The sequence below is a fragment of the Nanorana parkeri genome, unplaced genomic scaffold (assembly GCF_000935625.1).
Source record: "Nanorana parkeri isolate BGI_ZX_2015 unplaced genomic scaffold, ASM93562v1 scaffold384, whole genome shotgun sequence".
Lineage (NCBI taxonomy): Eukaryota > Metazoa > Chordata > Amphibia > Anura > Dicroglossidae > Nanorana > Nanorana parkeri.
Window position 1 is genome coordinate 1188264 of NW_017306652.1, and position 15482 is coordinate 1203745.

Sequence of the window (15482 nt, forward strand, 5' to 3'; positions counted from 1 at the left end):
AAATGGTGGTGCCCAGCAGGAGGAAGGGGGAACAACTCTGTTCGAGGGGGGCAAATGCTCTCTGCAGGGGATGGGGAAACAATTGTGTTCAGTGGGGAAAGTGCAGTGCTGCTTAGCAAGGAGGTGTGGAACAATTGGTGTCCGTGGACACTCAGCTTGCAGTGCATTAGTGTCACACACTGCTATTCTCTGCCTGTTCCTACATCTGCCAGAAGTATTCAAACTCTGTTGGGCAGGAGATCACGCAGCAGACAGTGTTTGCATAGAACTGGAGCTGGAACAAGCATTAATATTCTAGAGCATGGCCTGGATCTGCGGGACCCCAGGATGGTGTACGAATTCCAGAACAGTTCCACGGAATGGCCATACTTAGTGTAAATGTTGGATTTTTCTGTAATGCTACATTGCAGAGTTAGCAAAGGATAATTGAGATAATTGAGAATCCCCTTGTTGCAATAGGAGTGCGACTTCATGAATGGGAGGGAGGGGTGGGGGATATCTCCTGGCTTCAGTCCCCAAATGATGTGAGAACCCAGTAGACTAACACTTTAAGATCAAATTTCCCAGGCTACTCTGCAAACTCCACAGATGGTTCATTGCTTCTGCAAATGCACAAAGAAAATCACATTAGTTACTAAGGAGACGGGAGGGGTTGTCTATTAAGATTCCAAACAATAGATAACCTCTCCATAAAAAAGGATTAGGTTTTTCTCCGCAGGCACAGAAAAAGTTGGGGAGCAGTCAGAAGAAGATAAAGTGGTGGCTGTGCAGCTTCCTATGGCTTGCTGAGCTTGCAGCTGGCATAGGACTGGCCTAGTGTTGTATATAATGGAAAAATAAGAGAAAATAGGGCTTCTCCTAATGTTTTAAGATTGTGTCAAAAAACACGAAGATTGGTATAAAAAGAGGTTACATGGATTTTCTTATGCTTGTCCTCCTCACCAGGTCCAGGGACCATACGTATTGGTGCAGGAGTGAATGGAAGCAGCAGATATACCGGCTTACTGCAAGATGTTCGCCTCTATGAACAAAGGTTATCTCGAGCAGAGATCAGTGAACTACATGCCACTCCAGCCAAGAGTGACCTGCATCCTGTATCTGGCTATCTGGAATATAGACAAGGAGAAATACACAAGTCATTTGTTATAGCTGCACGAAATGACACAGAGGAAGAGGGAGAGGAGCTATATATACTAAAACTAGTGTCTGTTCATGGAGGGGCCAGGATTCCAGAGGAGAACACAACAGCAACCATTAGAATACAGAAGAGTGATAATGCTAATGGTTTGTTTGGTTTCACAGGACCCTGTATTCCTCAGGTAGGGAAGAAAACAGACCTGTGGCTTACAGGGTGATATGCTTCAGCATGTTACCAAGTGGGGAGGATATTAAAATGACACTAAACTCACATTTTTAAAATGCATTTCAGTACCTGAACTAATAACAATATTGAACCTTATTTGTGTAGCACTCGGCTGTAGATCCTCAAATCATCCCTGAATTGGTACTCACACTGTCCTTCCTTCTGGTTGGTGGCTACTTTTGTTCTCTATGGTCCTGTGTGTGTTGTAATGTAGTCACCGCTTCAAGCTTGCTCCCATGGTGACCTGCAATCTAAATACAAATTAGTAAACTAAGAGGGTTATTCATTAACCTCCCTGGCGGTATTTTCAGTACCAAGAGCGGTAACCTCGAGCCACACTCGGGATTGCACAAAAGTGTCACTTACTTTGTCCCTGAGAGCCCGCGGTGTCCTCTGCTGTGTACGCCCGGCCGATGCCGGCATTCGGCTTTCAGTTTAGTTTTCGGGCGTCACAGCTGGGGGCGGAGCCGGCGGGAAATTCAAAAGTGCAAACATGACATTTACACAGAATACACACAATACAATGTAATCTGCTATAATTACATATATTTATCAAACTATTTCACTTCAAGTTTGTCCCTAGAGCTTTGTCCAGTGCCCTGCCTGCACTTTTACTGTACTCTATTGACTGTGGTACGGACCAGGCAGCGCCCCCAGAATTCCCATTTACTGGACCATTTTTTTTAAAGCATTGCTTTTTTTATTTCGAAGAGTCATCGTCGTTGTGGACAACGCTCGACATCGTGATTGACCCCTGGACACATGCGGTCGGGTCGGCAGGCATTGCTTTTTTTATTTCAAAGAGTCATCGTCGTTGTGGACAACGCTCGACATCGTGATTGACCCCTGGACACATGCGGTCGGGTCGGCAGGCATTGCTTAACGATGGTCAATCACGATGTCGAGCGTTGTCCACGCTCGACATTGAAATAAAAAAAGCAATGCCTGCCGACCCAACCGCATGTGTCCAGGGGGCAATCACGATTTTAATGCACTCATTTAATGACAGCACAGTGTTCCCAAATAACCTAAAGACGCTAGTCTGTCATTGAATGACAACAACTGGGCGGAGCCAGCCATGACATCACAGCTGGCTCTCTCCAGCTGTTGTCATTTGCGGGGAAAATGGTCAGCTTTAGCCGACCGTTCTCCCCGTTTGAGTTTGGATCAATTTTTTTTTATTATTATTACTAAAGGAATTGTCAAAATCCTTTGTTGCTTTTTTTTTTTTTACTTAAAGGATTTCTTTTCTAAAAGTCTGGTCTCTTTATTTATATTTTTATTTAACCATTTAGTGAATGGGTAGGGGTACAAGTACTCCTTACTCATTCACAAGGTGTGGCACGCATCGGGGTGCCCCTTTTTTAAAGGGGTACACTTATGCAAATAAGCCCCTCAACCCGCACCTCCACAACCAACACCCCAGGGCTTGTGGGAGGACCCTAGAAAAGCACCCTCCCAGTGCCGAGGGCATGTGGCCTGGTATGGTGCAGGGAGGGTGCTCGCTTATTCCCCCCCCCCTTTCCTGCCCTTCCAGGCATGTGTTCGGATTAAGGGTCTGGTTGGGAACTTTAGAGGGAACCCCAAGTTTTTTCTTTCCCATTTTTGGGGGTGTGGTTTCTCCTTGAAATTCCTACCAGACCTAAAGGGTCTGGTATGACTTTCCTAGCTAGCGAGCAGAATAGCCGAGCCAAATGCTGCTTGGCGGCATTCGGAAATGTACTTACTACCATTCTGCCCCTTTGAGAATAGGGGCGAACGGCAGTGAGTGAACTGCCGGAGGTTCAGCTCAGGCAATCCAGATGTTGGATCGGCTGAGTCAAATGGCTTCTTAACTTCGGCTCAGCCTAACATGCAGAGTATGTTGGCTGACTGAAGCCAACCGATGTACGGCTAATGTACGGCTGAAATCAGCCATACAGGCCTGAAGTGAATAGCCGAACGTTCGGCTCACTTCACTTCGGCTCGGTTTTTCACGCGGCTGCCTTACGTAGCTTAGTGAATAACCCTCTAAATGTGAGATTGTGGTCCATCACAGGAGTGAGCTTGGAGCGGTGGCTACTTTACAAAACACACAGTGACCATGGGGAACAAAAAATGCCCCCCTCCAGAAGGAAGGACAGTGTCAGCATAAATCCAAAGATGATTTCAGGATCTACAGCCGAGTGATACACAAATAAGGTACATTTTTGTAAATAGTTAAGGTACTTAAATGCATTTCTGAGATGTAACTCCAGAGTTTAGTGTCACTTTAACTTTTAGCTTTGTAAGCTTTCAAATATCTGTGTTTTCTTACCTTCCAATCATTTACATCGTGATACCACAGTTCTACCTTTTCTGGACCACATTTTGCCAGAAAATAATGGTTTACAGTTTTTACGTCCATCGTCCATGATTTGTTACAGCTGAGTGATACACAAATAGGATACAGGATTGTTATTCGTTCAGGTACATAAATGCATTTTAAAGATTTAACTCTTGAGTTTAGTGTCACTGTGAAGCTGGACTACAGCTGGACTACAGGCAAACAGCTAAATACAAAGTAGAAATACATTTACTTATTTGTGCATTCACATCATTCCCTGCCCTCAAGGAGCTTACAATCTAAGGTCCCTATCACACATGCTTACAGGGCTAATTTAGACAGGAGTCAATTAACCTACCAGCATGTTTTTGGAGAGCGGGAGGAAACCCATGTAAGCACAGGGAAAATATTGCAAACTCTCTGCAGATTTGAACCAGGGACTTCCAGTTTTGCAAGACAGAAGTGCTAACTACTATGCTACTGTGCTGCCCATATATGTGGTTAGATCATTGGTAGCCACTGCAGCAGTAGCACAGTTTAGTTAAAGGAGAATTATGGGGTTAAGGCTTTTCCCTATAGTTCTCCTTAGGGTAACGGGAGGACACAAACTAGCATCCTACCGTCACCCAAGGCTCAGTATACCGCGCGCTACAGCTCGCGGTATACTGAGATGCCACAGTATACCGCAAGCTACTGCTCGCGGTATACTGAGACGCCGCAGCTGAAGCGGATCCCGACAATTATGTCTGGATCCGCCAAGCTGTGTGAGTGACAGCTGGCTCTTCCTATCTAGAGGCAGAGACAGCTGTACCCCGCCCCCTCCCCCGTCCGATCAGCCAGTCAGCACTGGCGGATCATAGCGGGGAGGGGGGAATCCAGCCCCTCCCCTGTCACGGCAGCGAGCTGTGACAGGATCGAGAGGTGAGCGAATGCTGGTATGTGTTTCGCTCACCTCCCGATCTACTGAGCCGACCTTTGACAGTATCATTGTCACAGGTCGGGTAGAACTATGAGGTGAGTGAAAAGCACTCACCTCATAGTTCTTCTTTAACAACACAACCAGCCTGCTGATTTGACTGTGATGGAGCTGTAGCTTATCACTCCGCTCTCTACTTTTGCCAGCATGTTCAGTTCCAGTTTATGGACATTACTGCAGCAGACCCAAATTGGCTGCTAATGCTCGCCTTTTCTCACTTACGGGGGCCTGTTCACACCATTACATTGCTACACAGCCAGAAAGCACAGTGCATTCTGTTGTAGTGCTCTTCATTTTGAATGGCACCAGAACACATCTAAAAAATGCACCTGCACTACAGAACACTATAGGAATATTTTTTTTTCTGCACTGTGGGCCATTCAAATTTAATAGGCTGGTGTAACACAGTGCATCACAACACACAATAAAGCCTGGTGCAGCCCATGCTATACTCCAATGCACTGTAATGTTAATGGGCCCTTAGTCTCTGTACTCCAGTGCAGGGAATGGCAGGTAGCTATTTACCAGATACATTACAGAAGTTGCTTTTAAAAATACAGTTAATGATTGACTTTAATGAATATGGAAGTGCATTATTTATATCCCCCTGGCGTTCACCTTTAGACTGAAGGCACTGCTGGGCCCTGTTGTTGTCTGTTTGCTTCCGGAGCATTAGTTATTAAACTAATCTTAGTTTTATATGTTACAGTTGATAAATATATATACTTTTTTAAGAGCGCTGAACTAGAGGCTTGTGATCACATGTGGGTGTCACATCTAAAGATTTGTACTGTGCACTGTATGCATACTTGTCTTAGCTAAACACCTACCGCTTTATACACAGTCAGGCAAGGGTAATCTGCTTTGTTTTCTAACTGTTTATTGTGAATATTAACATAGGGATTTTAGGTGATATTTTACTAACTTAGCATGTCTTTTCATAACTATTTTTTTCTGAATATGTAAATGACATTAGTACAGTATTAAATGTAGTATACAGTGTGTAAAGATACATTCTTTGATGGTATAACAGTGTTAGAAAAGATGATATTTGGACATTTTCTTTCCAGTCATCAGAGGAAGGTTCTACCATCTCCTGTGTTGTGGAGCGTACCAGAGGAGCACTGGATACTGTGTATCTCTTCTACAGCATCATTCAAACCGATCCTGATATCACTAATGACTCAGTGGCAGATTTCATTAGCAGTAGTGGAAATATTACATTTCTTCCCTCTCAGAGATCAAAAGTGAGTGCATTACTGATTGTAATAATTAAACTCTACAGCAACTAAGGATGTCCTTGCTTTTAAAGAAAGGACTTTCAAGGGCTTTTTGCTATCTGTAGTTGTAATTTATGACTAGCTTTCATGTTTCCAGGTGCATGACGTAGAACACATACATGTTTCTGGCACCACTGAAGTTCTTTATTAGCACAGTACAGTTATACAGTATTGCTCCTTGCTGTTTTTCCCTTATTTCTATGTATTTTGTATTTAAATACATGCAAAGATAATAACTAAATACTCTTTAAGTCTCTTTTTATATAAAGACATCAGTTAGGCACAGAGACAATCAACAGATCAAGAGAATGAAGCCTATCATCTGCAAATATAATTGTCAGAGGTTACCTTTTCACCTTTTTTAAGACAAACAGCTAAGTACACAGCTCAAATCTTTACAGTATATGGGAACTGTTTTACCTGCCTAAGGCAAGACAGCTTGTTATCTAGCAGGGTGTCTTCTGATCCAGACACCCATGCGAGCATATAGTTCACTCCAGATGAGCTATACAGCAGACGGCAATAAAGGAGCAACAGCATACTGATGAGATCATCGCCATGCTTTCTCCTCCTGTAGGGAAACAGTCAGTGTAAGATTGACAGCTCCGTAGAGAACAGTAGCACCTGATGAGCCTACAGTGCTGCCCCTCCTTCTCCTACCCTCAATGCTCCTGTTCAGGTGTTAACAGGAGTTTGATATCTAGAGAGATAGAAGTACATCTGTTAGTTGGGTAAAAATACATGTAATGTATTTTCTTTTGAATCCTTAACTATTATGGGATGATTGGCTTGCAGCTTTATTAAAGGAACATGGAAAAATGAACAGCTGGAAAAAAGAGAAGGGAAGTAGTGGTAAGATAAATAAAAAATAGGGGAGACAGATAAAACAATGGGGGTGCAAAAAGAAGAAAGAAAATAAAAGGTAAAAGAGAGATGGAGGGAGAAGTATCCGTGTGGAGGAAAAATCCAATTAAAGAATATAAGCCTTCAAGTGAGCTACCGTGCAAGAAGAGAGGCTATTTGAAAAATAGAGCTGGAGTAGATGGATGTTAAGAAAGTAAAACCTGTCCAATAGAATTATGCTTTGTCAAGGTTTAAGTTATTAATTCAATGAAGATGTGAGATCTTTAGGGCCCCCAAAAAAATGTACATAAAGATCAGATCCATTTTTTAAGTTAGGCACAGTAAGAACGTGCCTAAGCTGAAGCTTTTCCCATTGTAGTTATTGTCTGCATTTTTTTCAGCCATCTCTTATAAAGATATTTCCACAGTATTCTAAGGCACAACAGGCCAAAAAAAAACAATGGATTGATCTTAGCAGAGGAGTATTACTAGGGGTGCCAAAATATGTGTGCCTACAGGATCCAGTGATCCAGCCCTGGATAAGATACTAATACTTGGGTAGCACTGATTCAAGAAAAGAATGTATTAAATTGATCTAGATACATTGTTTTGCAGTAACTGATTCTAATATTAGCATTCTTTATGTGATACGGTAACCAAATGTGCTAATATATATATATATATGTGCTATTTGGATCTTGTTCGTTGCAGGTTTTAAATCTGCATGTTCTGGATGATGATATTCCAGAACTTGTAGAACATTTCCGAGTTACTCTCACAAATGCTGTGTCTGCGGATGAAAAAGTTGGGTCTACTCCGACCAGTGGAGCCAGTATAGATCCATTCAAGAATTCTGAAGATGTAACAATCAATGCAAGTGATCACCCTTATGGTAAGAGAAACCAGTTTTTGTTAAAAAGAAAACACATTATCACTGTATTTTGACTGATAACAATCTTAAAGCAAGTATGTGGCATTGAGGAGAGAGAGAGACGCAGAGAGAGAGAGAGAGAGAGAGATGCAGAGCAAAGGAAAAGAGTAATATTCTCCTTGTGATTAGCTCTGCCCACTGCATCATATAGCCCTCTACCACGACCTGTACATGATTTAATATGTTACTGCACCTGTTTCTCTCTCCTTCAATGTGTACAACAGAAGACTGACCTATGAGACAACCCTTTTGCCCCAGGCACTTCTCCTTATTTTGCACTACAGATGTCTGAACCAATTTTTCTACACTTCACATGCACAATACAGGATTGAATGCTTTCATATGACCCCCAATATCATATATTTTCTGAGCCCAGGACATATACAATAAAAAGGAGGAATAAGTCTTACATTGTATTGTTTTTCACAGCTTAGTCACCTAACTCCCAGAGTGTGTGTTTCTTTTTTTAATCTTTTCCAATAATATATACCATAAATCACTGGTTGCCTAAGAGAAGGTATAGCCATGACATGTGTGATCTGTCCTTGGCAGCCAAAAGGTTAAACCAGAAGATGAGATGCCTGTTTAAATGACATAGCTTGCCTCATGACTTGTAAGTATGGCTTTTCTATTTCTGTATAGTTAACCAAACCTATTCTGCTTGTCCAAACACCTATATTAGATGTTCTTCAAATATAGTAGAGTTTACTTGGGGAGCATTATGGTTTGTTCAGTTCTGGTAATGGAGGATTAATCCGTTTTCACTCTGCATTTTCTGCAGCTTTGGTATATGTTTATAAGAATTTGGACAAACATAGGAAAGTAATTATGGATTAATGTGGTTTTACAGGACTACTTCAATTCTCCGTGGATCCTCCTCCAAAACCAGGGGACAGGATGATTATTCCAGCAAAGTCTGCACACACAATTAAAGTGAAGGAAGAAGTAGGGCAAGTAAAGTTGCTGGTGGTCCGAGCACAAGGCCTCTTAGGAAGAATAACAGTTCAATATAGGACAGTTTCGCTGACAGCGTCCAGTCCCCTGGACTATCAGGTGACTATATAGAGGGTAATGTCTACTGGTCAGTCTAGAAACATATCTATAAAAGGTATATACTGTTTATGTTTTTCTTTTGTAGGCAACAGCAGATTCCTTGGAATTTCAGCCTGGTGAACGATACAAGTACATTTATGTCAACATCACTGATAATTCTGTGCCTGAGCTGGCCAAGTCATTTAGAGTTGAATTATGGAATGCAGTAGGAGGAGGTCAGTGCTTTTCCCCCCTTTAACAATGATTGCTTTTCTACTGTTTTGATCAACTTCGAAAAATAAAATGACAGCAGGACAGGCTTTTTTAATGAGCCGTGAAAAACTATGTGCAACCTGTAGCAACACAGGGGTCATAGTTTGATGATTTGACATCATTATTGCAAAGCTGTGTGGAACTTTTTCTGTTATAGCTTTACTATGAATAGCAGGAGCCTCCAGGGTCTTGCTTGCCACATTTAGCACTGTATAGTACCACTGCATCCCCAAAACCTGGTGTGCAAATACAGATTAGCTTCATGGTTGGTGGCCTTATCTCCACTATCTCCAAACCCATGCATCTTACTGTTGCTGCATAACTGGCAGTTCTGTTAATCACTTGTAAGGATCATGAGGTTGGAGGGACCAGAAAGGAGTTTGGTACTTCAGGTTTCAGGGGTACAGGGGATCACATGCAACCTGCCGACACCTTGAATTTTGTATTAATTGTAAGTAAAATTTTAATAAAACAATTCCCAGAGTGCAGTGCATATCACATAATTTAATGCCTCAAAACACCCGGCCCTGGAACCCAGTTCTTGCTTCTAATCGACAACTAGACCCACATCCCAGTACTGCATTATTTTTCTTGGTGGGATAAGTGTAGATAATGTTAAGACTGTCTACTTGCCATGCAAAAGCTGCAGTTCCTACATGGAAGGGTCTTAGCAAGAGCCCACATTTTTTATTAAAATCACATGTAAGTAAGTCAAGATTGACAATCTGAATAAGTAAGCTGTGCCCAGATAGCCTGACAATAGGAATTATGCATTCGCTGTGTATTTAGAGTCTTTATTGAGCATAAAGACAAACACCATGAGTGACTCCCCTTGATAACATTACAGCAGTAACTAAATAAATAAAATCAATTTAATTTACAAAGTTTTAACACAAGGATAAGGATCTTTTCTTTAGCCATGTGACTGTAATTTTCCAATCTCATTGGACACAACTGAAAGTAACTATGTTTAAAAAATTTGAATCATTATCCTGGTGTGTTAGGTTTGTGAATTGAGCCTAATGTTATTTAAAGATCCCAGGGCATAATTATTCTTAACCCTTGCTGTGGGGCTACCCACTCACTGCAACGGTTAAGTGCTCAATTTTGTTTAGGGACGAAAATCAAAAAAGTTATACTCAACTCATTCGTGTAGCCGGCTGGCTGTTAGACCAAACCCTGCTGCCTCGTTCCCCCTGCACTCCAGCGGTCCAGGGTCCTGTTAGTCATCACATCCTATACAGTGTATTGGGCGTGAGGACGCCAATGGACTTTCCACCACTGGAGCGGATGTAAAGAGAGAGAGTGCAGGGACCGACCTAAAAGCCAGCCGGTTCTAAGGTTGAGGTGAGTATACTTTTTTAGATTTTCCTCCTTAGACGAAAACGAGCACTATAATAATTATGCCTGGACTGTTATTGAGTGGCCATTGGAGCAAATATCTCGTTAATATTTGAATGTACATAGTTATTGAAAAATAAATAGCAGTTATATACTTTTTTGTTTTGAATAACTTTCATAGCTGTTGGTGTGTGTTTCTGGTGGATATGAGATTTTCAGGCTCTGATCATACCTACAAAATGGTCAGAAGCACTATACATATGCTCTATATATCAGGTCCCACCACTTTTATGGTGAGGTCGCAATAGAAATAACCAAAGCCAGAAGAAATCATAGTCAGATATTTGTAGTCTTACCCTAAATTGTTATCATAATGAACACTCCAGCAGGGAGACATACTTATTGCTGTATCATCTGAAAGTTGTCTGACCCTTAATATGTGGCTCCATTCTTGTTAAAATATAAAGCTTTTTTTCTGCTCATCTTGATGTTAAACATACTGCCTGTCTCCTCTCTGTTTCTTAATTGTATATACATGTATATGTGTGTTCTGTATGTCTCTTCCTGAAGTGGCTGAACTCTTTAGGGATGATGGCTTTGCTAGTGGTGATGGTGACATGGAATTCTTCCTTCCTGCCGTGCACCAGAGGGGTAAGCACCTCACTCACTGTCCGTGTCCTTTCCTTGTTGTCTGTTTGTATTTAAGCTACAATACCTCGACGGGCAGTAAAGCCCCCAATGAGTGTGTGCCCGTAGTGAAGTGCTTTCTCTAACAGCAGTTCTGTATAGGTCGCTTATTATCATGGACGGGGGAGCTGGTGGTAGGAGACAAATCGGCTTCCCTAGTGCGGTCTGCGCAGGCTCCGGCGTCTCCGTCGCGTGGGCGAGGGGTGGCACCTAGGTCCCTCTCTGCTCGGCTCGTTTCTGTGGTGACAGCGGGGCGCTCCGGTTTTCGCGCATGCGCATCTCTCTTTTAAAGACGCCGGTTGTTCGGTCCGGCGGGTGTGAATTTCGGTGAGGAACGAATTGCCTCTGCCAGCACTGCAAATTATCGTTCCCCTTTCTGCCTGGCGCGGCATGTGGCTCTCCCATTGGATAACTCTGCACCCTGCGGTTCATCGAAGTAAGTGTATGGAGGGTGTCGTTCTGCTAGGGTTGAGGCTAGATGGTCTCTCTCTCTCTCTCTCTTTTATGGTGTCTAATGCTGCGTTTGCTTGCTCTTAGCCTTTGCCTGCCATGAGCTCCCCTCATCTATTGTCGGAGGGACTGAAGCCTGCAGAAAGGTAGGGAAGCTACGAGGGACACGATTAAAAGAGTGCACATTTGGAATGGGTATTGATTGTCTTCTCCCTTATAGGAGTAAGAGCCCTGCTCATAAAAGAGCGAAGACACGCTAAGACCGAAGACATTCATCTTCTTCTAAATCGGTCCATGAGCACTTGCCAGGAGGCCACAGGCGTCATCGCCAGCCGGAGTGTGCTTCTACCTCCCGTCAGGGTAGGAGTCAGCAGTTTCCACTGGGATCATGTTGGCCCTGCTCCTTGCCGGGTAAAATGGTGTGCAGGGAGTGCAGAGCTTCTGATGCACTGGATATAAAGTCTTATATACACCAGACGGTCCAGGACAGCCTACAGGATCTCCTTCCCTCTATGGCATCCGCTGCGCACACCACTACCTCTACCAGGAAGGCCTGCGGAACTATCAGATGAAGGTGAAGTCTTCCTGGAGGGCTCATCCGCTCCAGACGCACAGGAGGTTCATTCGTTTTGTTTTAGCCTTATTATACCGTTTATCACGGCGATTAAAAGAGGCCATTGATTGGGAAGGTATTGACCCCCGAAAAAAGTGGACAAATACTTTCCAGACCTGCCAGAAGTCAAAGACCTGATCGGGGAGGAATGGGAGCACCCCGATCGGAAGCTGAATTTTTCAGAACCGTTTTCTGAAACTCTATCCCATGAATGCGGCCGACTCGGCTCTGTGGGACGAAACCACCGGTGATTGATGCGGCCTTGCAGTGACTGGCGCGGCATGTGGCTCTCCCATTGGATAACTCTGTAGCCTTTAAAGACCCAATGGATCGTCACTTGGATACGGATCTGAAACGCATTTACGCCACCGCAGGATGGGCCTTGTGCCCAGCCTTAGCATTGACTTCGCTGTCCAAAGCTCTGAAGGTATGGGTGTCGAATGTGGATGCAGCACTGAAAGCAGGTATGGAGAACGCACAGATACTGGCGGCTCTGGATGAGATGAATCTTTCCGCTGATTTTTTAGCAGAGTCCTCCATTGATCTAGTTCGCCTTTCGTCAAAAATTATGGGCCATTCAGTGACTGCAAAAAGAGCACTTTGGCTGAAACATTGGACCGCGGACTCGGCCTCGAAGCAGGCATTGTGTGCCATTCCTTTTAATGGGAGAAGTCTGTTTGGTAAGACGCTAGACGACGCAATTAAGAGAGTGACAGGAGGAAAATCGGGCCTGTTACCACAAAGTTTCAAACGCAGACAGGCCTCACAGAGGTTTAAGGATGCCAGAACTTATAGACCAGGCAGGCAATTCTCCAGGCCACAGTGGAAAGGAGCGCAGTCATCCTTATTACAGAACGTCAAAGCTAAAGCAGGTCAGGCACCAAAGACTCAGAATAAGTAATTCTGAAGGTGCGCACACCCAGGCCGTCCCAGTGGGAGCCAGGCTAGGCGCCTTCAGGGGGGCTTGGGTGTCGTAGGTACAGGAGGCTTGGGTGAAAAATATTGTGACCAAGGGGTATCAACTGGAGTTCAAGTCTCTGCCTTCCCCTATGTTTGTCAGCACCGTGATTCCGAGAGAACAGTTGAAGAGAAAATTGCTACTTGGATATGTCGCAGAACTGCTTCTTAAAAATGCTTTTATCCCAGTACCAAAAGCACAACGAAAGCATCAGGGGGTTTCAGACCGGTGCTGGACCTAAAGAAGTTGAACGTGTTGATCCAAGTGAACCCTTTCCGAATGGAGTCAGTCCAAACTATTATTGCCGTTGTCCAGGCAGACGAATGGATGGTATCCATAGACTTAGAGGACCTGCATGTCCTGATTGCAACACTTCCAGTTCCGCGCCCTGCCATTTGGTCTCGCGCACAGCTCAGCGAACCTTGGTGGTGGCAGTCGTGGCTCTCCTTTGGCTTCAAGGCGTCAGGATTTTCCACTATCTGGACGACATCTTGGTGTTGGGGAAATCGAGCCAGGCTCTGGTGGCCCACAGAGACCTTGTGCTGGCAACCTTCCGTCGATTCCGTTGGTTAATCAACTATCAGAAGAGCCAGCTGACTCCAGCCCAGAGGATGGAGTACCTGGGAGTGGTCCTGGATTCGTCCCGGGCGAGAGTGTTCCTCCCCGATTGCCGGAGACGGGAACTGAGCGCCTGTGTCGGCAGGGTCATTACCTTACCAGTATTGCTTGCCAGAGATTGCATGGTGCTTCTCGGTATGATGACCTCAAGTATTCCCGTGGTGCCTTGGGCAAGATGGCACATTCGCCAATTGCAATCCTGTTTTCTGCGTCAGTGGAAGAGGGCGGCTTTATCGCAACAAATTTTATACAGGAGGAAGGGGGGGCAGTTATCGTCATTCTACCATTTTGGCCAAGGAGGCCATGGTGCCCACTGTTGCTTCAAATGCCAGTTGCCCCCCCATGGTTCTTTCCACACAAATCTACTGCTGCAAGGTCACTGGCAACACCCCAACCCAAAGTGGTTGCATCTAGCGGCATGGTTGGTGAAGCCTCAAGGTGGAAGAGTCAGGGGCTGTCCGCCAAGGTGATAGAAACCTTGGGCAGGTCTAGAGGCCCATCAACAAACGCTACATATGCCAGAATTTGGAACACATTTCTATTCTTGGCAGAGGCAAATCACTTCCAGCCTTTACACGCAGAATTGACTGAGATTTTGGGACTTTTACAGTCGACCCTGGACGCAGGGCTTGCCTATAACTCGTTACGGGTGCAAATTTCAGCCTTGTCGGCATTTACAGGTGTCAAGTGGGCAGATGATCCCCTGCTACGCAGATTCATGAGGGCCGAAGTGAAGATACGGCCTCCGAGGAAAGCTCTATTCCCATCTTGGGACCTGGTCTTGGCTGCCTTAGCAGTTCGGCCGTATCATCCGCTTTCTCAGTGTACTTTGTGGTGCCTTACTCAAAAGCTTCTTTTTCTGGTGGCTATTACCTCAGCTAAACGGGTATCCGAACTGACATCTCTTTCCTGTAAAGAACCTTTTTGTGTGTTACTGGACGATAAGGTGATTTTGCGGCCATCTCGCGAATTTAGGCCTAAGATGGCTTCATCCTTTCACTCAGATTGGGAGGGGGTGCTGCCAGGTTGTCACACCTTGGCACACTCTTCAGATTCTGACTTATTGCCAGCCTTGGATTCAGTTGAGCTTATGAGAGAATATCTTCACAGAACTGAAGAGTTTTGGAGGTCGGATCGTCTCTTCCTTTTACCAAGGGGCTCAAACAAGGGGTTTGTGGCACTGCCTAGAGTGTTATCTATGTGGATTAAATCTGTCATCAAGTGTGCATACGTGAATCAGGGTCTTACTCCTCCAGCAGAAGTGCGGGCTCACTCCACGAGGGGAGTGGCAACCTCTTGGGTGGCAAATGCGAGGGTGTCCATCGAAGATATTTGCAAAACGGCTAGATGGAGCTCGCAGAATACTTTTGTCAGACACTACCAGGTGGATGTGGCGACGGCCAGATTGACCAGATTTGGGTCGGCTGTCCTGGCGTCAGCCTTCGCAAAATACATTTTTTCTATTTTTGCAGTATTTCATGTTTGAGAGTTTTTATTACGTGGTTTTCTCCGCCCAGTAGGGGTTTAGGCTTGCTATATCCCATACTGTGCCGTCATGAGGTGAGCCAGGAATACAGAAAATGGTTTTCATACTTACTGTAAATTTCTTTTCCTGGCTCATCCACATGTCGGCATGCTTTCCCTTCCCTGATTGCCTGTCGCTCGGCTTGTTATTGAACAGGTATGAGGGGAGGGGACTTCCTTTTTATTAGCTTGTTAAGGGTGGTCATGTGGGGTCAGAGGGGGGGAGCTGACCCATACTGTGCCGACATGAGGATCAGCCAGGAAAAGAAAATTACGGTAAGTATGAAA

General features: G+C 44.4%; 1 protein-coding gene across 1 annotated transcript in view; it reads left to right on the plus strand.

Annotated features, from left to right (window-relative positions):
- Positions 1-15482, plus strand: part of ADGRV1 (adhesion G protein-coupled receptor V1) — a gene marked incomplete at its 3' end in the record, with an annotated part of 181443 nt that overhangs the window by 62244 nt on the left and 103717 nt on the right. Inside the window, exons 20-25 of the mRNA XM_018559232.1 lie at positions 946-1319; positions 5715-5891; positions 7479-7659; positions 8549-8751; positions 8837-8966; positions 10915-10995. Coding sequence (XP_018414734.1) covers positions 946-1319; positions 5715-5891; positions 7479-7659; positions 8549-8751; positions 8837-8966; positions 10915-10995 — 1146 coding nt within the window. The remainder of the gene's footprint in view (positions 1-945; positions 1320-5714; positions 5892-7478; positions 7660-8548; positions 8752-8836; positions 8967-10914; positions 10996-15482) is intronic.